Here is a 24820-nt window from a genome sequence, read left to right as displayed (position 1 = left end):
GGGCAACGGAGTTGGTCATCTACAGACGGTGGCAGGCGATGGCGGCCAACGGTGGTGGTGGCAGGTGGCCAGCGGCGGGAGTCCGACGGTGGTGGTCGGCGACGGGCGATGACGGCCAACGGTGGTGGTGGCAGGTGGCCGGCAGCGGAAGTCCGGCGGTGGTGGCCGGCGGAGGGATTCCGGCAGTGGTGGCCGGCGGCGAGATATGATTGGCTAGATATGGACATGTGGCATAGTATGCTTGCCTTAGAAGGAGTGGCATTGTGTGTAATTTTGATATGTTTTAATGATATTTTTGTAAAATTAGGTACCACAATTTGGTCTTTTGCCTTATGCTAATTAGATGAAATTGTATTACTATCTTCCAAATTAGTAAACTATATTGTGTTTTAAAACTAAAGCTCCCTTAAAAAAAAAAAAAAAAAAGCATTTCAACACTTATTCACACAAAAACTGCAAATAAAAACAGAAACTGCAACAAAAATATAATGTAGATATCAATTATGTTAAAAAAACAAAAACAAAAACGAAAACAGCTACAAAAACAATTGTAATTAAATGAAAACTGCAATGCAGTTTTCGATTTCCAAAAGTCCAATTTTGAGTTCTCTTGCTCTTAGGTAGTTCTACTCTTCTCTTGCCCACTTAATTCCTCATCTAGGTAGCTTCTACTCTTTAAATTGGTGAGGTTGAAGACCAAGGAAAGAGCAAAAATCCAATTGTAATTAAATGAAAACTGCAATGCAGTTTCCAAAAGTCCAATTTTGAGTTCTCTTGCTCTTGAGTAGTTCTACTCTTCTCTTGCCCACCCAATTCCTCATATGGGTAGCCTCTACTCTTCAAATTGGTGAGATTGAAGGCCAAGAAAAGAGCAAAAATCCAATTGTAATTACAAAAACTGCAATGCAGTTTCCAAAACTACAATGCAGTTTCTGAAACTGCAATGTAGTTTGTGCAAAACTATAATGCAGAACCTGTATAAAATTTTACTGAACTAAAACTTAAATGGTATTGCAAAATATCATATGACAGTGATGTCATAAACAACAAGCATCTCTATCCTAAGAACCGCAATATGATCTCAAGTTTCCAGGTCGAAATTGAAAATATAGCTAGAAACAAAACAAAATTGAAATATGCATTGCTGCAAACTAAATAATTTAGATAGCAAACTCCACAAGTACAAAGAGAAGGGAATCAAATCAACACTAGCTTAACAACTCAATAACCAACAACCTATGGATTACGGGGCAAAACCTCCAATGTATCTCTACCAAGGAAAGAGCAAAAAATCCAATTGTAATTAAATGAAAACTGCAAAGCAGTTTCCAAAAGTCCAATTTTGAGTTATCTTGCTCTTGGGTAGTTCTACTCTTCTCTTGCCCACCCAATTCCTCATCTGGGTAACCTCTACTCTTCAAATTGGTGAGGTTGAAGGCCATTGACAATAGATATCAACGACAAAAATAGTAAGGATGCATGGTGGAGAGTTAAACAATAGATCAAAACATTGATGTGAAGTCTGATATGAAATTAATATCACAAGAACTGAGCAACTAACAAAAGAAACATTACACGAAAAACTGGAAAATCGACTCCCTACAAACAGCTTCATTTCAGTACTACTTGATTGATGCTACAGATATCAACAATCATCTTTCTCCAAGATTGCAGCGTAAAAGCCTTGAAAATTCAAACGTGCAAAATCTAACATGAAGGTTACATACAAAATTAATAAGCAATTCATAGAAACAAATGACCAATTGAGAAGCCACTTTCACTTAAAAGAAATGACAGCAAATTGGAAGAGGAAGTGATAGTTCATATATAACTGTACCCGAAGATACACTTTAAGAGCCCTACTTATCAGAGCAATGACTAGCCATTACTGGCTAAAGAAAAGGATAATCTCATTAAAAGGTGTGAGGTGAACATGTGGAAGGGATAGAAAACACCAACCACAAACAAGACTGAAATTCTATAGAAATAAAAAATTATACAAAAGTAACATCACTAGTTAAATGTGCATCCATATCAGTTCAATATTTCTTAAAATAACAAATTTCATAAGCTTCACAAAGAGAGAGAAAAACACAAGTCATAAGATTATCAGGGCTTGACATTGATGTGAAGTCTGATATGAAAATAATATCACAAGATCTGAGCAATTAACAAAAAAACATTACACGAAAACTGGAGATTGGAACCTTGGATGTTCTAATCTTTGTTATTCGAAGGGAGCCGTAAGTCAATCAATCTTGAACTCGGCAAGATAGCAATCACAATGTCTTTCATCTTGAGCTAGAAGACCTTGGAGTCGTCGGTGAATGTCAAAGGGATGAGCCACGGGTCAAGCAGTTTGAGAGTTCCATCGCAGATCGACCTCTCGATCTTGGATCGATGATCGCAGATCATGGCGATGTGGTCGTTGTTGCTGCGGAGAGAGAGAGAGAGAGAGAGAGAGAGAGAGAGAGAGAGAGAGAGAGAGAGAGAGAGAGAGAGCGAGAGCAATGAATTTAGGTCAGGCTTTTAAATAAAAAGGGTATAATTGTCCCTTCAGTGATTAATGTAAGGTGGGCCAACGAATTTGGGTCTCCACTTTGGCCAAATCCAAACAAAATTCAATTCCTTGGTATTAAAATCAAAACAGAAATACTGTTTGTCTCAAATACTAATTAGTAAAGATAATTATGTCTAATACCTAATTTTCCTTTTTTTTTGATAAACCATTGATTGTTTATATAAATATTGTATAATTGAATAAATATTTCAAAATCAAGTTTGGTGTAGTGGTTTGTGAGTGAGCCTTCCTCCTTTGAGGGTCAAGGTTCGAGTACATTTAATGACACAATCTTTTTTTTAAAGGTGAATAAAGGGCAACGGAGTTGGTCATCTACAGACAGTGGCAGGCGATGGCAGCCAACGGTGGTGGTGGCAGGTGGCCGGCGGCGAGAGTTCGACGATGGTGGTCGGCGACGGGCGGTGGCGGCCAACGGTGGTTGTGGCAGGTGGCCGGCAGCGGAAGTCCGACAGTGATGGCCGGCGGCCGAAGTCCGGCGGTGGTGGCCGGCGGCGGGATTCCGGCAGTGGTGGCCGGCGGCAGGATTCCGGCAGTGGTGGCCGGCGGCGAGATATGATTGGCTAGATATGGACATGTGGCATAGTATGCTTGCCTTAGAAGGAGTGGCATTATGTGTAATTTTGATATGTTTTAATGATATTTTTGTAAAATTAGGTACCACAATTTGGTCTTTTGCCTTATGCTAATTAGATGAAATTGTATTACTATCTTCCAAATTAGTAAACTATATTGTGTTTTAAAACTAAAGCCCCCCTTAAACTTTTAGGCATGTACGCCAATTATAATGGCTGAACAACTAATGAATGGCATGTAGCTAGAAGATTGCATTACTTGGTACTTGGTTCTCTATCCTTGTATAAAAACAGGTGGCACTGAATTTCTATCTCCCATGATGCAACTAAGCCCCTATATAAATGATGAGCTTCCAAAAGTTTGCATTGATCTGTTCTGTGTAAAAAAAGCCTCCAGTATTAATCGTTAATTAAATATAAATATTCAATTGATATACATGATTGTAACTACGCAAATCGGTAATTAAGGAGTGTACAATATATAGCTAGAGTTCTTTGGTGTGTGTGTGTGTGTGAGAGGGAGAGAGAGAGAGAGAGAGAGAGAGAGAGAGAGAGAGAGAGTCTGAATTCTAGAAGAGGGTTTAGACAAATATATAGCTAGAGTTCTTTGGTGAGGTTTCCTTCGACAGAAGTTCAGGAGGATTTATAGACTCCTACACTTATTTTCCAAGAATCAACCAACAAGTCAAGGGATATAAATGTCATTCAAATTTTTGAATCAGTTCTCTAGTTTCTTGGATATAGTTGGACAACATGGAAAATGTTCATTTCTAAATAAACATTAGCATCTTGCTACAGGATATGGTTAACTCCATGAGACTCCTAATTGTAGAATTGTAGGTGAGACTCCATGAGATTTGCAGGTGAAAATGTGAAGCCATATTGGAGGGTAATAAACATGATGCTGGTTAGGCCAATCCCTTAAATCAAATCTCTGTTAAACATGCAGCCAATACTTTAGAATATTATAAATTTCAATTTTTTTTTTGGTGCTGCTACATACAATGATTTGATTCCTTGTCAAAGGATTAAATCTTTACGCGTTATGATTTGATTCATGGGAGATACATTGTTTAAGTCACTTTTCAACGTTTACACATTGTTTAGGTTGACATATTTGTTTCCACAAGGAACAAACATGTGAAGGCTTAGAATCACAAATAAAATGAAAACAGAGCTTGAAATTATTCTACCATATGGAACAGATAACAAAGAACAAGTGGAACCATCTTTTCACACCATGGTGGGCAAAATCCAAGTTGATGGTGGCATGTACTTCTGTGAAGGACTTGAGCAGTAGTAATTTGTTCCAAATTTTCTGTTTTCAAAATTGAAGACAGCCATGCCAAGAGGCTCTTGAACTTCATCATAAGCAACACCCACCCATTTATCAATGCAGAAGTATATGGAATTCGGATGACAACCTATAAAGTCTAAAGCTGAGACACATATGGAGTGATTATTGCCACCTAAGAAAAAAGCATCGTTTCCAATACTATCAATCTCCTCAATCCGTTCACTTCCGATTTTATCCCCACAATCAGAGAACAGCTTGAAAACCTTGAAGCTCAAAATCTCAGTAAAACACTCAACATAATTCATACTTTGGAACTTCCTAACCAGCAATAGATCTCCACTGGACGATTCCACAAGATATGCTTGGTCATCAATACCTTGAACGATTGGTACAACTAAGCTTACATGAGGTTTATAAGTTGGATCCTTGCTAACGTTTATTGCAAAAACCCCACCCTCCCTACTAGCAGCAAGAAACTGGCCTCTGTAATAGATCACATCATCGAATCCGATCACTTGATTCAGACCATAAAAGAATCTGATTGTTTGATCTATGTGAGTCCAACCATGATCCCCTGACTTAATATGAGCCACTCTGGTTCCATTACTATCGAAAAGTGCCACAGCTTCGTAATCATTTGGAAACAAAGAAGGGTCTGCAGACAATACAACCTTCTTAATGTAGTGATCACTTCTATATGCTTGTTTGTGTATGGGTTGAGGGACTTGTGTGAATGGTGGAAGATGAACAGTACGTTTGGTGAAAGGGTTTAAAAGGGTTACTTCCAAATTTTCATCCACACAAGCCAACCAACCATGGGAAGAACCGCATAGCCTTTTATTGTAAGGCACATGCAACTCAAAGCTGCAAGTCTCTCCTTTTGCGACACTATACAAGCCACGCCTTTCGTGGCGGTTGTGTTTGCTGGGAACCATTAGCATTGGAAGCTGCTTGTGACATGATTTGAGGCGCTGATGCTTCTGATGACGAGCTACTGATTGCCAATTCTTGCAAACTGCACCAAGCCGGATACAGTCAGTGATTGGTATCAACTTCTCTACTATCAGATACAAAAGGTCGCTCGGGAGCCATGCCCAACCTGAAACTACAGTTGATGATATTGCCTCTCCCATAGTACTGGACATAGCTTTTTTATTTTTTGAAGCCTGCGTTGCATTGGGTTTCATTGACAATTTATGAGGAACCAGAAGCTAATATTGTTGAATCGGCCTCCTGTTTTTTTGTGGAATATTCCCCTTCCAGCAAAACCGATGAAAATTATGATTTTTCTTTTTCCTTGTATGGCTCCAAAACCGATAAGCTGGCAGCCTAGCATACAACATAGTAAATTCAGTAGCAAAGTGGCACTATGCTATCTCAAAGTCATATATCAAATGTCAGAAGTTTTGTTTTCTCTGTAGTGGTAAGCCAAAATAAAGAACCCCACAGTTAACATTGTAAGACAAATTATTGTCTTAACCACGAAATTGTGGTCTTCTAATCATGTAGGGATTCTAGAGTTTTGCATGTTTAGAGATATACTCAAACTAATCAGATTATCCTTGTATAAAAGCTATCCTAATTGAAATACAAGAGACAATGGAATTCCTAATTCTATATGGATTGAACAACCTAATCCTAATGCAACTAGGAACACTTGACAGCTCCTTGATGGGCAAGGCTTTCAAGTGATGCATATATATAGATGGTCCCTTCTCTAGCAACAATAACGCAAAACACACAGCTCTCACCCCATCTGGAGAATTAGCACTAAAGTGTTGCATAGAGAAGAAGATCTTCTACAGCCAAAGATGTCAGAACAAGGTTAGTGTTGAGATATAAAAACCTGGTATGGAGTAACATGTGGTATCAGAGCTCTAGGCTTTTGTTTCTTAATCTAATCTATGTTTTGTAAGAATCTGCATAAAGTTTTTTGCTGTTCTAATTACAGTCACATGATATTTTCATTGTTCTGCATATCTTATTTGTTTTAAGTATGATCAAGAGCATAAAGTTTCTGCTCGATCATACTGCAAAAGGCTTTTGATCAAGTTTTGAGATTTACTACACAGACTGAGTAAGCCACAGCTACTCAGTTTGTATGAGAAATCTTGAAACGAAAGTTTGATCAAAAATTTGCATCAGTATAAGTAGCCTTCTGTATTTTTCTCCATCCACAGATGGGAATCTTATAGATTGATAACGATACTGATGGAACAATCTGAGCAACAGACTGCATAAACTAGCAGTTCTCTCTACATCCACAGATGTGAGACTTCTTGCGCAGGAAGTTTATACAGTTTGCTGGTTGGGATTTTGGAATATGGCTTTTTAAACCCACAGGTATAAACTGACATATTTGAGTAAAGTTTTGGGGACAGTTTTACTTATCTGATTTTATATAAAAAATCTTTACAGTGAACCACAACACCATCGAAACTCTTACTGGATCAAATTACCAGAAATGGAAGCAGGATCTGGAAATATCTCTTGGTTTTCTGGATTATGACTTTGTTTTAAAAGAGGATCCTCCTCAAGAGCCTGCTGCAGATGCCTCTGCAGAAACTAAAACTAAGTTTGCTAAATGGAATAAAGCAAATAAGATGGCAATACTAATTATGCAGAGGGCTATGATATCATCAGTCAAAGGTAGCATTCCAAAATCAGAAACTGCTAAGAAATACTATGAGGCAATTGCACAAAGGTTTAAGGAATCTGAAAAAGCAGTCAAGAGCACTTTGTTGAACAGGTTGATAGACATGAAGTATGATGGACAAGGCTGTGTGAGGGCTCATATTCTGAATATGATTGACATAGGAACCAAATTGCAGGAACTAGAGATGACAGTTGATGAGGACATGATGGTGCATTTTGCCTTAAACTCATTGCCAAAGGATTTCAAGTCTCTTAGAGAAACCTACATTGCTCAGAAAGAATGCTGGACATTGAATGATTTGATTACCATCTGTGTTCAACAGGAACACAACATCATAAGGGAAAGAGGAGCAAAAATGGTGAACAGGGTTCAAACCAAAGAGAAAAAGGAAAATAGACACAATGCAATGACTGGAAAAGGCAGCAGCACTGAAAAGTATCTAAAACCATCAACTGGAATGAAGTGTTTCTTCTGTAAGAAACCAGGGCACATGAAGAAAGAATGCAGAAAATACAAAAAGTGGCTAGACAAGCAGAAAACTAAAGGTAACTCTGAACAGATTCTAGTTTGTTTTGAATCAAATTTGGTTGATTTCTCTCATGATTCATGGTGGCTAGACAGTGGTGCTTCAATTCATGTAGCTAATTCTTTGCAGGGATTCATAAGGAGGAGATTGCCAAGCAAGGATGAAGTGAAGGTGTTCGTTGGCAATGGAGAAAAAGTTCAAGTAGAGTTCATAGGAACAGTTAGGATTGAATTAGATTTTGGTTTTATTTTGGAGTTAGATGAAGTAGTTTACATTCTTTCTATGAAGAAGAGTTTAATTTCAGTTACTAGACTTGTACAATCAAAATTTAATTTGAATTTTGATGGCACTGGTTGTTCTATTTTCAAGAATAAAGAGTTGATTGGCAAAGCAAGACTTGTTGATGGAATGTTTCAATTAAATTGCAAAAGAACAGATTTTGAAGTTAACACTGTGCAAACCAAAACTAGTAATGGAGTCTCCTATGAATTGTGGCATAAAAGACTTGGTCATATCTCAAGAGAAAGGATTAATCAACTATGCAAAGAATCGATCTTGCCACCAATGAATCATGACAGTCAAAATGAAATATGCATTGAATGTGTCAAAGGGAAATTGACAAATTTAAGAAAAAAGGGAGCCATAGGAAGCAAAGGTGTTTTGGAACTCATTCACACAGATATCTGTGGTCCCTTTCCTAATCCAACTCATGAAGGGTTCACCTACTTCATAACTTTCACAGACAATTTTTCAAGATTTGGACATGTTTATCTCACAAAAGAAAAATCAAGTGCTTTAGATATGTTCAAAATATACAAAGCTGAAGTAGAAAATCAATTGAACCTCAAAATCAAAGTAGTTCGTTCAGATAGGGGTGGAGAATATTATGGAAGGTTTGATGAAACTGGGAGAATGTAAGACAAATTATTGTCTTAACCACGAAATTGTGGTCTTCTAATCATGTAGGGATTCTAGAGTTTTGCATGTTTAGAGATATACTCAAACTAATCAGATTATCCTTGTATAAAAGCTATCCTAATTGAAATACAAGAGACAATGGAATTCCTAATTCTATATGGATTGAACAACCTAATCCTAATGCAACTAGGAACACTTGACAGCTCCTTGATGGGCAAGGCTTTCAAGTGATGCATATATATAGATGGTCCCAGTGTCACGGGATGACTTTTTCGGAGTCTTCCTTCCGTGCGGCCTTAGACTTGATCGCCTCTCGAACAAGCTAAGTCAGCCTCCTTCCTACAATATAAGATCGAAACAAGCAAAGAACAATCGCAAGAGCAAGAACACAATAAGAACACTTAAGCAAGATAAGAACACTTAAGCAAGTTTAGGAGAATATATGCTTGTATTGCTACTCAATGCTTTACAAGTTGTGAGGTGAGGATTCACAATGTGAGATCCTCCTTATATACACATTCCTACCATGGTAGGTGGCAAAGATGCGGGCCCCATCCCACCAACCATTCCCACCTAACATTCTCACCTAACATTCTCACCTACCATTCCCACCTACCATTCTTATATACTATTCTAGTAGGTGGACAAGTGGGCTAAGAGGTCTAGCATGATCAATCCAACGGGCTGGGCCTTGAACATGGGCCTTGAACATGCGGGCCGTGACATTCTCCCCCACCTAATCCGGCAACGTCCTCGTTGCCGTGGTAGATCCGTCTCGTTCGAATGCTTCAATACTGTCCTTGTAGTTCCACAAGGACTCTTCTTTCTCCCAATTGCCTTCGGACTCTGGCAGGCCCTTCCATTTGACAAAGTACTCAAAGTACCTCGGTACACCCTTGCGTCGTACCTCTCGCTTGGCCATGACGCACTCAACCTCCTTGTCAAATGAAGTCACCATCAAAGGTGGAGCTCGTTGAGATTCTCCACGACTTGGCTCCTCGGGGTCAGCATGGTAGGGCTTGAGATTGCTTACGTGGAACACCGGATGAATCTTCAGTCGAGGTGGTAGTTCCACACGGTAAGCAGCTCTTCCCACTGATCGGATGATGGGAAATGGACCCTCATATCTCCTCAATAATGCTTTGTGCAATCTTCTAGTGGACTTGTGTTGAGAAGGGTTGAGCTTTACAAAGACCTGATCACCTGGTTGGAACACAACGTCCCGTCGATGCTTGTCTGCCCATTTCTTCATCTTCCGAGTTGCCTTTTCCAATTGAGCCCGAGCCAGCTCATTAGTCACCTGCCACTCCTTGGCCGTTTTGTATGCAGCAGGGCTACTCCCCGTGTAGCCTGACACCACTGTGTTCGGTGTTATGGGTTGTTGTCCTGTTGCCAACTCAAAAGGACTTGACCCTGTCGACTCCGACCGCTGCAAGTTGTATGAGAACTGAGCAATATCCAACAACTTTGCCCAATCTCGCTGGTTGGCACTCACATAATGCCTCAAGTATAGCTCCAACAGTGCATTCACCCTCTCTGTCTGACCGTCTGTTTGTGGGTGAAAGCTGGTAGAGAAGTTCAACTGTGAGCCAAGTAGCTTGAAGAGCTCCGTCCAAAGTTTACCAGTGAAGCGACCGTCACGGTCACTGATAATACTCTTGGGGATCCCCCAGTACTTCACCACATGCTTCATAAACAAGCGTGCAGCTTCCTCTGCATTGCACTCTGTCGATGCGGGGATGAAGGTAGCATACTTGGTGAACCTGTCAACCACCACCAAAATTGAGCCACACCCTTCTGACTTGGGTAGACTCACAATGAAGTCCATGGACAAACTCTCCCATGGTCTGGTTAGAACAGGAAGTGGCTCTAGCAACCCACCCGGCTGCTTCTGCAATGTCTTGTCTTGTTGGCATACAAGGCAAGTCCGCACGAACGAGTCTACATCTTCTCGCATCTGTGGCCAATAGTAAGCTTCACTCATCAAGGCTAATGTCCGATGAGTGCCCGGATGTCCCGCCCACTTCGAGTCATGACACTCTTTCATTAGTTCTCGCCTCAGATTGTCTCACCTTGGAACATAGATCCTCTTCCCTGTTGCATAGAGAACCCCATCATCGAGCCAAAATCTCCTTATCTTCCCATCTTTGACAAGCTCCAACAGACTTTTGGCTTGGGGATCATGCAACAAGCCCTCTCGTATTCTCTGCATGAGAGAACTCTGGGGTTGCGTGACAGCTGCTAGTATGGCCTTCCTACTTAAGGCATCGACAACGACATTTGTCTTCCCTTGCTTGTACTCCAGTTTGTAGTCGAACTCCGCCAAGAAGTCTTGCCACCTAGCCTGCTTGGGTGACAACTTCTGTTGGGACTGAAAGTAGCTTGTGGCAATATTGTCAGTCCTGACCACGAACTGAGAACCAAGTAAGTAGTGCCTCCAAGTCCGCAAGCAGTGCACTACGGCTGTCATCTCCTTCTCTTGAACGGTATACCTCCGCTCCGTGTCATTGAGCTTCCGACTCTCGAAAGCCAATGGGTGTCCATCCTGCATGAGTACACCACCAATAGCAAAATCTGATGCATCAGTGTGTACCTCGAAGGGTTTGCTAAGGTCCGGAAGTCTCAGCACTGGTTCTTCCATAAGAGCCCTCTTCAACTCATCGAAGGCATGTTGGCATCGGGGTGTCTATTCCCACGTCTTGTTCTTCTTTAGCAAATCCGTCAGGGGAGCGGCTATGGCTGAATATCCCTTGATGAACCTGCGATAGTAGTTCACCAATCCAAGGAAAGACCGCAACTCAGGTACTTTGATTGGTGGTTCCCATTCTTGAATGGCTTGCACCTTGCCCTCCTCCATGAGCAATTGTCCTCCCCGTATCTTGTGACCAAGGAACTCAACCTCTTCTTGGACAAATGAGCATTTCTCCTTCTTCACATAGAGCTGGTTCTCCCTTAGAACTTGGAAGACCTTCTGCAAATGCTCAAGGTGTTCCTCTAGAGAATTGCTGTACACCACAATATCATCGATGTAAACTACAACAAACTTGTCCAAGAAAGGATGGAATACCTTGTTCATAAGAGTGCAAAATGTTGCAGGGGCGTTAGTCAAGCCGAACAGCATGACAAGGAACTCGTAAGACCCATATCTCGTCACACATGTGGTCTTTGATTCATCTCCCGGTGCGATCCTCACTTGATAGTATCCCGAGCGCAAGTCCAACTTGGTGAAGTACTTCGCTCCTCCCAACTGATCAAACAAATCTGCAATCAAAGGGATTGGATACTTGTTTTTGATGGTCACCTTGTTTAGTGCCCTGTAGTCGATGCACAACTTCAGTGTTCCCTCCCTCTTCTTCTGGAAAAGAACTGGGGCACCATAAGGGGCCTTGGATGGTTGGATGTACCCAGCGTCCAACAACTGCTTCAACTGCTTCCTTAATTCCTCCAACTCAGGAGGTGCCATCCGGTATGACGCTTTGGCTGGGGGTTTGGCACCCGGTTCCAGCTCAATGGCATGATCCACCTCTCTCCTAGGTGGTAAGGTTTTGGGCAACTCCTTGGGCATGATATCTGCAAACTCCTTAAGGATTGCCTCCACAGCTTTCGGGACTGGTTGGACTTCCTTCTCAACTATATCCATCTGCATAGTTGCAAGGAACGTCGGTTCGCCCTTCTTCCAAGACTTGGAAAATTGCATGGCCGACAAAAGCTTCGTCTCGCTTTGTTGCCTTACTACTGGCACCATGCATGGCATTGTTCCACCTTGTGCAATGCACATAGTATTGTAAAATGGAATGGGAAATGCCTTTACCTTGTCCATGAACTCCATTCCTAGCACGACATCGTAGTCATCCATCGAGATCACGGAGAAGTCAGCCACTCCCTTCCAAGTGGCAAGGTGTAGCTCCACACCACGAGCTACTCCATCAATGGGCTTGGCAGTTGAATTCACCGTCTTCATACTGCCTGCTTCCTTCGAGACTCGACACCCAAGCCTCTTTGCTTCCTGCACGGACATAAAGTTGTGCGAAGCACCTGTATCCACCAGGCAACGGGTTGTCTTGCCATTCACCATGGCATCAACGAACATCACTCCTTTGGCTTGAACTTGTGGTTGAGCTGCTTTGGCCTGCAAGGCATTGAAGCGGCGAATGGCCCCCATTCCTGCTTCCCTCTCGGCCTCCTCTCCCTTCTCTTGGTTCATAGCATTTAGAGCTTTCTTCTTCGGACAATCCCGCATCATGTGCGGTCCCTCGCACAAGTAGCAAGCTAGCTTCGACTTGTCTTTCCCCTTATCACCTTTGTCATTCTTCCTCCAGGATGACTTGTGACCGTCAGACTTGTCTCCTGACTTGCTACCCTCTTTTGGCTTGTTCTCTCCCCCACCGGATCCACTGTCACCTTTCTTTCCTTTGAACTTGGAGTCGCCTTGACTATCCCTCTTGAACTCAACAAGAGACTCTGCTGCAGCAATTGCCTCTGACAAGGTTTGGACATGTCTCCGTTGTAACTCCAGCTTGGCCCAATTCTGTAGGCCACTCATGAAGTACATGAGCTTGTCTTCATCTGTCATACTAGGCACCTCGAACAACAGGTTGGTGAACGTGGCGACATAGTCTTTCACGCTCCCAGTTTGCTTCAGCCATCTTAGCTTCTCCTTTGCCTCATACTTGGCATTCTCTGGATAGAAATGCAACATAATATCCTTCTTAAAATTGTCCCAAGTCTTAAGTGTAAACGTACCTTGTTCGATCTCCATAGATCGACGACGCCACCACATGAGAGCATGGTCGGTGAGAAACAATGTTGCCGCATTGATCTTGGGCTCATCATCCTCGAGCTTTAGATACTTGAAATATCTTTCGATATTCCACAAGAAAGTGTCCAGCTCCTTCGCCTCCCTCTTCCCATTATAGGATTTGGGCTTGAAAGAATCTAGCACCTTGGGTTCCTTCGGAGTTCGGGTCTTGTTCAAGACAGCTTCCTTGCACAAAGCCCAATCTCCCTTCACATCCTTCATCTCATCACGAAGCGAAGTAAGCTCCGCTAAGAAGTGATCCAGCTTGGTTTGAACATCTAGCTTGATGCCATCTAGCGCGGAGTTGAGGACTCCCTGGAATTGGCCTTGAAGCTCATCCACTGCATCTTCGAAGCCCCCCTTCGTAAGGACGTCCTCCTCAAGTCGTTGATCGAACTCGACCACGGCAATCTCCATCTTAGAAAGCCGCTTCTCCATTATGGCCACCACATCTCTAGATCGTTCCCTCTTTGATTTGCCCCCACGATCCACGTTGACCTTGGACAGGTATATCTCCACATCTGATCCGCTCTTCGACATGCTTCTTTGAATGATTCGAGCTTTCGCTCTGATACCAACTGTCACGGGATGACTTTTTCGGAGTCTTCCTTCCGTGCGGCCTTAGACTTGATCGCCTCTCGAACAAGCTAAGTCAGCCTCCTTCCTACAATATAAGATCGAAACAAGCAAAGAACAATCGCAAGAGTAAGAACACAATAAGAACACTTAAGCAAGATAAGAACACTTAAGCAAGTTTGGGAGAATATATGCTTGTATTGCTACTCAATGCTTTACAAGTTGTGAGGTGAGGATTCACAATGTGAGATCCTCCTTATATACACATTCCTACCATCGTAGGTGGCAAAGATGCGGGCCCCATCCCACCAACCATTCCCACCTAACATTCTCACCTAACATTCTCACCTAACATTCTCACCTACCATTCCCACCTACCATTCTTATCTACTATTCTAGTAGGTGGACAAGTGGGCTAAGAGGTCTAGCATGATCAATCCAACGGGCTGGGCCTTGAACATGGGCCTTGAACATGCGGGCCGTGACACCAGGCACTCCTCAACAGAATGGAATTTCAGAAAGAAGAAATAAAACATTGAAAGACATGATTAGGAGCATGATGAGCTGTGCAAACTTACCAATTTTCCTCTGGGGAGAAGCTTTGAAAACTGCCAATTATGTTCTAAATAGAGTTCCAACCAAGAGCATTAATCAGATCCCTTATGAGATCTGGAATGGAAGAAAACCTAGCCTAAAACATCTAAGAACTTGGGGTTGTAAAGCAGAAGCTAAACCTTATAATCCTGCAGAAAAGAAACTAGATCCCAAAACCATAAGTTGTCATTTTATTGGTTACCCTGAAAGAACCAAAGGCTATAAGTTTTACTGCCCTCATCACACTATGAGATTCATAGAGACATCAAGAGCAGTGTTCATAGAAACTAATGAAGAGAAAACTGCAGAAGAGAACTTCAGTTTTGAAGAGACTACTGCTGACCTTTTGATAGCACAGGGTCCTGCAGAAGAAGCTGTAAGACTGCCTCAAATAAACTTAGACAACTCACAACTGGATCAAATTGAGATTACAGTTACAAATCAAACTGAAACTGCAGAACCAATGCAGATGGATAATAATCAGCCACTGCCAGTAGAAAACCAAGACACAGTTCAAACAGAAGAAGATGCAGAAATACAGCAGAACTCAGAACTGAGAAGATCACACAAAATTAGAAGACCAGCATTGACAGATGATTATTTTGTGTATCTACAAGGGGCTGAGCATGATATAAATAGAACTGAGGATCCCATGACATTCAAACAAGCAATGATGAGTGAAAAGAGTGAAAACTGGTGGGCAGCCATGAAATCAGAGTTGAATTCAATGGAGAAGAATGGAGTTTGGAAGCTTGTGACCTTACCTCAAGGTTGCAAACCAATAGGTTGTAAATGGGTGTTCAAGACAAAGAGAAACTCAAAAGGACAGGTGGATAGGTATAAGGCAAGATTGGTTGCCAAAGGGTTTACACAAAAGGAAGGAATTGATTACAATGAGACCTTTTCACCTGTCTCAACTAAAGATTCACTAAGAATAATCATGGCATTGGTAGCACATTTTGATTTGCATTTACACCAGATGGACGTTAAGACTGCCTTCTTAAATGGAGACCTTGAAAAAGAAATTTACATGATGCAGCCGGAAGGTTTTATTCAAGAAAAGGAGAAGAGTTTGGTCTGCAAATTGTGCAAATCAATCTATGGATTGAAGCAAGCCTCGAGACAATGGTATTTGAAATTTAATAAGGTTGTAAAAGCATATGGATTCACAGAAAATGCATTGGATGAGTGCATATACATGAAGACTAGTGGGAGACATTTCATTATTCTAGTCCTTTATGTGGATGACATTTTGTTGGCTTGCACAAATCTTACTATGCTGCATGATTGTAAAAGTTTTCTATTTAAACATTTTGATATGACCGATATGGCAGAAGCAAGCTATGTTTTGGGGATAGACATAAGCAGAAATCGAGAGAAAGGTTTACTTGGATTATCACAGAGATCTTATATTGAAAAGGTGCTCAAAAGATTCAATATGCAAGATTGTGCAGGTAGTGATATTCCCATTGCAAAAGGTGATAAATTGAGCACTGAGCAGGCACCTAAAACTGAACAAGAAAAGCTTGAAATGGCTGACAAACCCTATGCTTCACTAGTAGGGAGCTAATGTATGCGCAGGTATGTACAAGACCTGATCTGGCTTTTGCAGTCAGCATGTTAGGGAGGTTTCAGTCTAATCCTGGACAAGCACATTGGGTTGCAGGGAAGAAAGTCATGAGATACCTACAGAGAACAAAAGACTACAAGCTGGTATTCAAAAGAAGCGAGAATTTGGAATTACAAGGATTTGCAGATGCAGACTTTGCAGGTTGTCAAGACACATTAAAATCCACATCTGGTTTTGTGTTTATGTTTGGAGGAGCTGCAGTTTTGTGGAGAAGCATAAAACAGCCTCTCACAGTAGGATCCACAATGCTTGCTGAATTTTTAGCATGCTATGAAGCCACTTCACAAGCTATGTGGTTGAGGAACTTTATTATTAGCTTAAGTGTGGTGGAATCGATTCATAGGCCCATTCAGCTATGGAATGACAATAGTGCAGTAGTGACTTTTGCCAAGGGAAACAAAAGAACAAGAGGTTCAAGGCTACTGGATGTAAAGTTCATAATCGTCAAGGAAAAGATCAGTCAAGGATACACCACCATAGATCATATAGGAACAGAACAAATGATTGCAGATCCACTTACTAAAGGAGTGCCAAATGCTGTTTTTCATAGACATGTTTTTAGTATGGGATTGACAGCTGATAAGGAAGTCTAAATCAGTGGGAGCTTGGTTTTGTTTCAAGTTTCAAAAGTTGAGGTTTTTCTATAGTTTCGATGGATGTTGATACAGTTTTGGTTCAAATTAAAGTTAATTTTATCTCAAAATTATGTTGTTGTATTTTGAAAAACACATGAATAGCATTTAGCAGCATTTGCTAGCTTAAAGAAGCTGCGCATGGCAATGCATTCATGACAGTGAATTTAATAAAGACCTTGGAAGTCAAAATCTGGGACATTGAACAAACATGATTTTTTTTTTTTTTTTTTAGCTTTTACAGTATATCATGTTGTTCTACAGTTCAATCTTGATCGAAGCTTATGTGATTATAAAGGGTGTTGAGTGTGGTTATAAAGATCTTGAAGTACAAGATATTCACAGAAATCTTGATAACCCCTCTTCATGTTTTATAGTTGACAATTGCTTAGTGGGAATTGTTTTGAGTTATATTTCACCAGGCATCTAAAGTGATCTATGCAAACACTCTTATGATTAATCGACCAAGTGGGAGAATGTAAGACAAATTACTGTCTTAACCACGAAATTGTGGTCTTCTAATCATGTAGGGATTCTAGAGTTTTGCATGTTTAGAGATATACTCAAACTAATCAGATTATCCTTGTATAAAAGCTATCCTAATTGAAATACAAGAGACAATGGAATTCCTAATTCTATATGGATTGAACAACCTAATCCTAATGCAACTAGGAACACTTGACAGCTCCTTGATGGGCAAGGCTTTCAAGTGATGCATATATATAGATGGTCCCTTCTCTAGCAACAATAACGCAAAACACACAGCTCTCACCCCATCTGGAGAATTAGCGCTAAAGTGTTGCATAGAGAAGAAGATCTTCTACAGCCAAAGATGTCAGAACACGGTTAGTGTTGAGATATAAAAACCTGGTATGGAGTAACAAACATTGTTTAGCAGCAACCCAGTTAGCCAATTTCTCTGTAAATGTGGCCATCCACCACTTTCCTACATATCATTCCATTGTTTTCTTTCTTTACTATTATAAATAGTGAGTATGGTTTTCCCAACAGATATATAGTGGTCTATATTCGAATATAAAGACTTGGTGAAAAACTTGACCAAAACAAAAAGACTTGGTGAAAATTAGACTACTGCCATATAAACTTTGCGTCTCTTGTATTTCAATTCAGATTAAACTTCCATTATCCATCTCAAGAGCTGTTCATTATAATTTATATTAGTTCTGTTGGTACCGTAACTGACCGAGCAACTAGCTAGGCTAGATCATCCACGTGCCATGCTTTGAGAGGTCATCACCTTAGCCAAAGAAGCATCACCACAAATCACAACTCTAAGCAAAGCAAGAGGAGTCCCACATCGAAAAACTACAAGAAGTGAAGACTCCCCCTCACCTATAAAAGAAGACTGCCCTTTCCTTAGAAGGGGATCCTGGTCTTGGACCTAGACCCTTAGGCCTTGGACTCTCTCTTCTGGATCCATCTCTGGGCTGGGCTTCTCACTTGTTATCTTTATATTTGGGTCTAATCCCCTTGTACAAATGTAAACAAACATTATCATAATGAGAACACCCTTCTCCGTGGACGTAGCCCATCATTCGGGTGAACCACGTATATCTTGTCTTTTATATGTTTATCGCTTGCCCAAATCCTCACACACTTGGTGAAGGTCCTCACCTTCATCCATCATCTATCACACCTCATCACTAAGTTGGACTCAACCTTGGCCTAACCATTTTGAGCATCAACAAGTTCTGCCCCTAAAATGCGTTGCGGTGTAAGAACACGTTGTTGTGTTAGTTTTATTACCATCTTCAAGGGTTATACTTTGAGTTGGAAGCTCAATGTCCTTATAAGAGATGTTTGGAGCTTACATTTAGAATGACAAACAAATGAAAATAGAGATTGAAAGAACAAAACTGGAACCATCTTTTCACACCATAGAGGGCAAGATCCAAATTGCTGGTGGCATGTGCTTCTGCGAACGATCCAAGCAGTAATGTGTTCCCATGCTTCTGTTTTCCAAGTTGAAGGTACCCATGTCATGAGGCCCTTTAGGTTTATGGCATTCTACATCCACTTTATTAATGTAGTAATCACATCTATAAGCTACCGTCGATCTCCTAGTGGATTTGGGGACTGGTGGAAGGCTAATGGTACGCCCAGTAAAAGGGTTTAAGAGGGTTACTACCAGATTCTCATCCACGCAGGCCAACCAACCATGGGAAGAACCACAGAACCTCTTACTGTAATACACGTTCAACTCAAAGCTACAAGTCTTACCTTGTGTCACACTATACAAGCCACGCCTTTCGCTGCTACCGTCTATGGTGGGAATTATGAGCATAGGAATCTGCTTGTGACATGATTTGATGCGCTGCTTCTTGCGATGTAAAGCGACTGATTGCCAATGCTTGCAAACCGCACTAAATCGGATATAGTCAGAGATTGGGATCAACTTTTCTAGAATCAAATCCAGAATGTCGCTTGGAAGCCATGCCCAGCCTGAAACTACGTTGGGGCATCTTCCATTGTGCTACATTTAACTTATTTAGGTGGCTAGCTTGGAATTGGTTTTCATTGACAATTTATGAGGAATCAAGAGGCTTTCCTTAGGCTACAGTTCCTCATGCATGAGCATTGGTGAGCTGTCCTCCCCTGTTACGGCATTGGAATATTCCCCCTTTCCAGCAAAACCGATGAAATTGTGATTGCTTTTCCTTGTATATACGGTTCAATATGGTCATGTTTGATTTAGAATCTTTTTCCTTTGTATATATGGTTCAACATGGTCATGTTGTGTAATTTAGAAGTTTAGAAGGTTCCAAAAGTAGCAAGCTGGCCTGTGACAAAGGTAGCAAGTAGCAAGTAGAAGGTTTCAACGTGGGTCATCATTTCCAAAGTAACCCTTCAGTCTCCATCCAGCCTTTAGTCAACGAAAACTTCATCCCCTTCTGTCCCTAAACATAAAACCTCTGATTTGTCTTTCTCCCCTTGGTCTGAGAACCGAGCAGAGTGCTCTGTTTTCAGTCCAAACAGAGATTGGAAAATGAAAGCAGAGGTTGTGAAATTGTTGTTGGTGAACTAGCAAGTATTATGCAGAGAGCTGACGAGTCGTTGTTGCCAGGGGTACACAAAGAGGTGGGGGCCAATCTGCACACCGACCCAACTGGGTTGGGCTCACTCACTCTGTTCAGATCCATTGTCCAGTCTGCCAGCTACCCACTTGCGGCTTACCTTGCTATGCGCCACAACCGAGCCCATGTCATTGCTCTTGGTGCCTTTCTCTGGGCTGCTGCCACCTTCCTTGTTGGCTTTTCATCCACTTTCCTTCAGCGCTCTCTCTCTCTCTCTCTCTCTCTCTCTCTCTCTCCTTCAAAAATGAAATATTATGTAATATGGAATAATTATTTTGGTCATCTTTGAGGATCTAAGAGAACCCATGATTTGGATCGGTTAGTTTAGTTAGGCAAGTGATATTGTTAGTGTTTCATGTTGAGTTGTTTCTCAAATGGGCAATACAAAATGCTGTTTCATGTCTTATTTAGAAACCTAAATAAGGTTCAATAAATCGATATAGTTGTAACCGAGATAAATTACATCGTTGACTGTCCTGCAATGTTTATAATATTTCTTAGTAGGTTGATAGGTTTAAAGTTTGTTACTTTAGGAGTTGAATCTTTGTGCATTTTAATATTAGGTTTTTGTTCTTGTGGATTGGTTAATATAGTTAATAAAAATATGGTGGATTGATTTAATATGTGTTTTGTAATGTTGTTTTCTCAATGAATTATATATGAATGATAATTTATTGTTTTATTTTTATGGGATGAATATTGATGTTTTTCTTGATTAGTTGTTGAGGTTTTATTTTTATTTTTATTTTTTGCCAAGAAGGTTTAATTTTGGTTAGTTACTCTTAGTTTGAATAAATTAAAGGTTTTTTTATTATAAAAAAATTTATAAATCTATTTTGTATAGAATTTTTTTAACCTTTTAGACGTTGACCCTGGAAGAAAATTTTCTAGATCCGTACTTGCAAGTGATATTGTTAGTGTTTTATGTTGAGTTGTTTCTCAAATGGGCAATACAAAATGCTGTTTCATGTCTTGTCCAATTATGTTTTTGGGCAACTGTGGAGTTCAATCTTTATTGGTATCATTGAACTCGGCAAACTTTCAAATCCCAAAATGCCCACGAAGTTACCTTTCCCATTTCTGCAAGTGCCATGTCCAAAATGGTAAAAGCCAACCACTTCTTTGGGTAATTGGGTGGGTGAAAAATTTAATTTAAAATTGTAAAAGATTCTTGGGGTGAGAGAGGCTCGAACTCTCGACCTCAGGATAACTCAGAAGCTATGAGACCTACGCGCTAGCCAACTGCGCCACCACCCCAATGTTGATAATTACCTTGACTTTTTACTGATTAGCAAAGACACTATTAGTATATTAACGTAGGCAGTGTACACAGTAATAATATAATAACTTTTATAGAGAAAATGGGAAATATACTAAAACATGGGATGGTGTTACAAACATGTACATCTTGGTTGTAAACTTTAAAATCCAGCTTTTACCATGTGAATTTGGATACTCTACTTGCCTTGACAATCCTTAGTTTCTAACCTCAGTCTGTCTATTATAACTCCAACTGTTCTCCAATCATATTTGAGACCAAGGGAATTGCCAAGACAATGAGAGCATCACCATCCTTTTCATATTCGAGTTTTGTTTACAGAGGAAGGTGCAATTAGCAACTCCAGCTTCTGCTTTTGGCAGCTTCTCTATGAATTCCCCATGCAACTAATTTTCTCTTCTCTTTTTTAGTTCCACGGCGTTACTACGAAAGATGGATACTTTTCATTTATTTATCGGGAAAATGAAAACTATAGTAGATCAAGGATACTTACTTGTTAGTTGCTGGACTGCTCCAGGAAGTGAAGCATCCTATTAGGGCTGGCAATGGGTCGTGTCGTATCGAGTTTGTGTCGTGTCGGGATAATAAACGTGTCAAGAATGCTCAACCCTAACCCAACCCATTTAATAAACGTGTCATGTCGGATTCGGATTGTCTTTTATCGTGCGGGTTTCGAGTCGTCTAACTGGTTCATAAATAATAACATGCATGTTACAAAACTCACAATTGAAAAAATTTAAATAAAAAAACGGAGAGAGGAGAGAGAATATAAGGAAAAGAAAGAAGAAGAAAAAGATAGAGAAAGGAGAGAAGAGAGAGGGAAAAGAAAAAAAATAGAGAGAGAGAGAGAGAGAGAGAGAGAGAGAGAGAGAGAGAGAGAGAGAGGAGGAAAGAGAGAAGGAAAGAAATTAAAAAAAAACAAAGAGATGAGTGTTATAAAGAAATGAAGCCCACATAGGTATAGGTAAAACTAGATGGCAATTAGTCAAAAGATGGAGATAAAGCTAGAAGGTATTAGTCAAAAGATGGGATAATGATGTTGGGGAGAAATCATTATGTCTCCCTTTACTTTGCCTATAAATAGACATTATATTTGCTTGTAAACACATACGGAAGAATAAAAGAATAGAGGGAAGAAAGAAGAGAATAGAGTGAGAGTCAGAGAGAAGAGAAAGATTGGAGTTTATCTGAGGAGAAATTCTGTCAGTGTAAACACCACAAAGAGAAATATAATTCCACTCCCAATATTACAGTGGTACTTCTCATCCTCTTATTATTCTAGTTTTATAACACGTTATCAGCACGATAGTCTCTCCTTTTATTTCTGAAATTTTTCCAACTCAACACTATGTGGTTACTTCTCTGTCTCCTCTCTGTCATATGTCTACTCTCACTTTACTACTACAATGACATGCAAACTTTCTTTTTTGTGTTCTCACAATTTCTATGTTGTTTAATCCATGCTTGTTTAATTTACTTCTTTGTAACGTAATTTGTAATTCCTATGTTGTTTAATCAGTCCTGTTATTTTATGGTGGTGTAATTTTTTACCCATCGCGTTGTAATACAAATTATTGTAATAAAATGATGGTGTGATCTTAAAACCCATCTATTATATCTTGAATAGTGGCGCAGTTATATTGCCCACACTATATAATATATTATGCACTTCATATATATTAGGTGGAGGTTTTTATCCCCACATTTATTTTATTTATGGTATGGTGTAGGTTTATTACCCATACGGCAATATTTATTTAAAGGGTGGTGCGGGTTTATCGTCCACGCCTTTGCTTTTATTTAAATGTATGGAGCAGAATTAGTGCCTATACAAGCACGTTTACTTTATCGCAAATTTACTTTTACTTAAAGTATTATTTATGGTATGGTGTAGGTTTGTTACCCATACGGCAATATTTATTTAAAGGGTGGTGCGGGTTTATCGTCCACGCCTTTGCTTTTATTTAAATGTATGGAGCAGAATTAGTGCCCATACAAGCACGCTTACTTTATCGCAAATTTACTTTTACTTAAAGTATGATGTAGAATTAACCCTCATACTTTATGAATTTACTTTACCGCACATTTAAGGTATGGTGTGGGATTAACGTCCATACAGCAAGCAATTTAATTTATGAATTTATTTTACCGAACATTTAATTTTATTTAAGGTATGGTGCGGGTTTATCGTCCATACCAGCAAATTCATAGCACTTTATTTTTATCATCAATTAATATACCTGAATAATGAGGACCTGAAATTCCTATTAATAAGTGGCTTAATGTCCCAGATCTCGAGCCTAAAGTTTTGGATGGCAAATTTGGCAAAACTAGAGTTTGCTGCCTTGGACCTTTCCGGGGACAACTATTTATCATGGGTCCTGGATGCCAAAATTCATCTACAAGCCAATGGCCTCGGATAAACAATTGTAGATGAGAATGATGCTTCGCCTGAAGAGAATGCGAAGGCCATGATCTTTCTTCGCCGCCACATCCATGAAGCGCTGAAGAGCGAATATGTGGTGGTTGATGAACCGTTGGTTCTGTGGAAAGCTCTAGGTGAAAGATACGATCACCAGAAGACGGTGACTCTCCCAAGAGCTAGATACGAATGGACCCACTTGAGATTTCAAGATTTCAAGTCAGTGTCCGAGTATAACTCTGCTATGCACAGAATTACCTCATTAATGAGGCTATGTGGGGAAAATATATCTGAGGAGGATATGCTCGAAAAAACTCTGAGCACTTTTCATGCTTCAAATGTCCTCCTTCAGCAGCAATACAGACATAGCGGTTTCAAGAAGTACTCGGAACTTGTATCTTGCCTCTTGTTAGCTGAGCAGAATAATGAGCTCTTATTAAAGAATCACCAATCTCGCCCAACGGGCTCAGCACCACTTCCTGAAATAAATGCTGCATCTCAGGAAGTGAATGCCACTTCATCTCGTGGCAGTATCCACAAACGTGGGCGAGGGGGCAAGCGTGGCCACTGGCAAGGAAGTAGAAAAAATCGTGGTGCTCGTTCAGAGGGTTTAGGTCCAAGGAGCGGTCCATCCATGAATGGCAAAAATGCATCCCGTAATAAGGGAAAGGCACAGATGAGCCATGTGCCTAGAAATGTTGAAAGCCCTTGTCACAGATGTGGTGCAAAGGGACATTGGGTGCGCGCATGTCGTACGCCCAGGCATTTGGCGGATCTCTATCAAGCTTCACTTAAGAACAGAAAAGTGGAGATAAATTACATTGATCATGCTCCGCCAGCCACAGATGGCTCATCAGAAATATCACGTCAGCTAAACAAGACGCATCTAGATGTTTCTGATTTTGTTACTGAAAGAGGGAATGAAGGTTATGAGTCCGAATTAGATTAAATTCCTTAATGTACTATTTGTATTAGCTGAAGTGTTGTTTAAATTTCAATCCAATAAAAGTGGTAATGTTTTCTTCTTTATTGATTCAGCTTATTTTACTTATTTGGTGGCATGGATGTAAATTATGGATACCCTCAAAACAAAGGCTATGGCAAAGATATTTGTCTCGCAGACAGCGCAACTACTCATACGATCCTTCAAGATCGGAAGTATTTCTCAAAATTAATGCTTACAAAAGCAAAGGTAACAACCATATCAGGTCCTGCAGATCTGATTGAAGGTTCAGGAATAGCCC

General features: G+C 40.4%; 2 protein-coding genes, 1 long non-coding RNA gene and 1 other non-coding gene across 4 annotated transcripts in view; 2 read left to right on the top strand and 2 right to left on the bottom strand.

The window, feature by feature from the left end:
* LOC109949903 overlaps positions 1–2929 on the top strand; it is a 6210-nt gene extending 3281 nt beyond the window's left edge. The window contains exon 3 of the long non-coding RNA XR_002272226.1: positions 2866–2929. This is a non-coding gene — a long non-coding RNA (uncharacterized LOC109949903). The remainder of the gene's footprint in view (positions 1–2865) is intronic.
* Positions 4387–5583, bottom strand: LOC18773403 (F-box protein At2g26160). The gene has a single exon (XM_007206683.2). It carries the CDS (start codon positions 5581–5583, stop codon positions 4387–4389), a length of 1197 nt encoding a protein of 398 aa, XP_007206745.2.
* LOC109949709 lies at positions 6262–7444 on the top strand. Its single transcript, XM_020565814.1, has 3 exons — positions 6262–6274; positions 6869–7352; positions 7429–7444. The coding sequence occupies exons 1-3, from the start codon at positions 6262–6264 to the stop codon at positions 7442–7444; spliced, it is 513 nt and encodes a 170-aa protein (XP_020421403.1).
* TRNAM-CAU lies at positions 21048–21132 on the bottom strand. The gene is given in 2 exon segments: positions 21048–21083; positions 21095–21132. It is a non-coding gene; the product is annotated as a tRNA-Met (tRNA).

The sequence above is a fragment of the Prunus persica genome, chromosome G6 (assembly GCF_000346465.2).
Source record: "Prunus persica cultivar Lovell chromosome G6, Prunus_persica_NCBIv2, whole genome shotgun sequence".
Classification (NCBI taxonomy): Eukaryota; Viridiplantae; Streptophyta; class Magnoliopsida; order Rosales; family Rosaceae; genus Prunus; species Prunus persica.
Note: the sequence above shows the minus strand (reverse complement) of the source record. Positions and strands in the feature narration are given on the sequence as shown.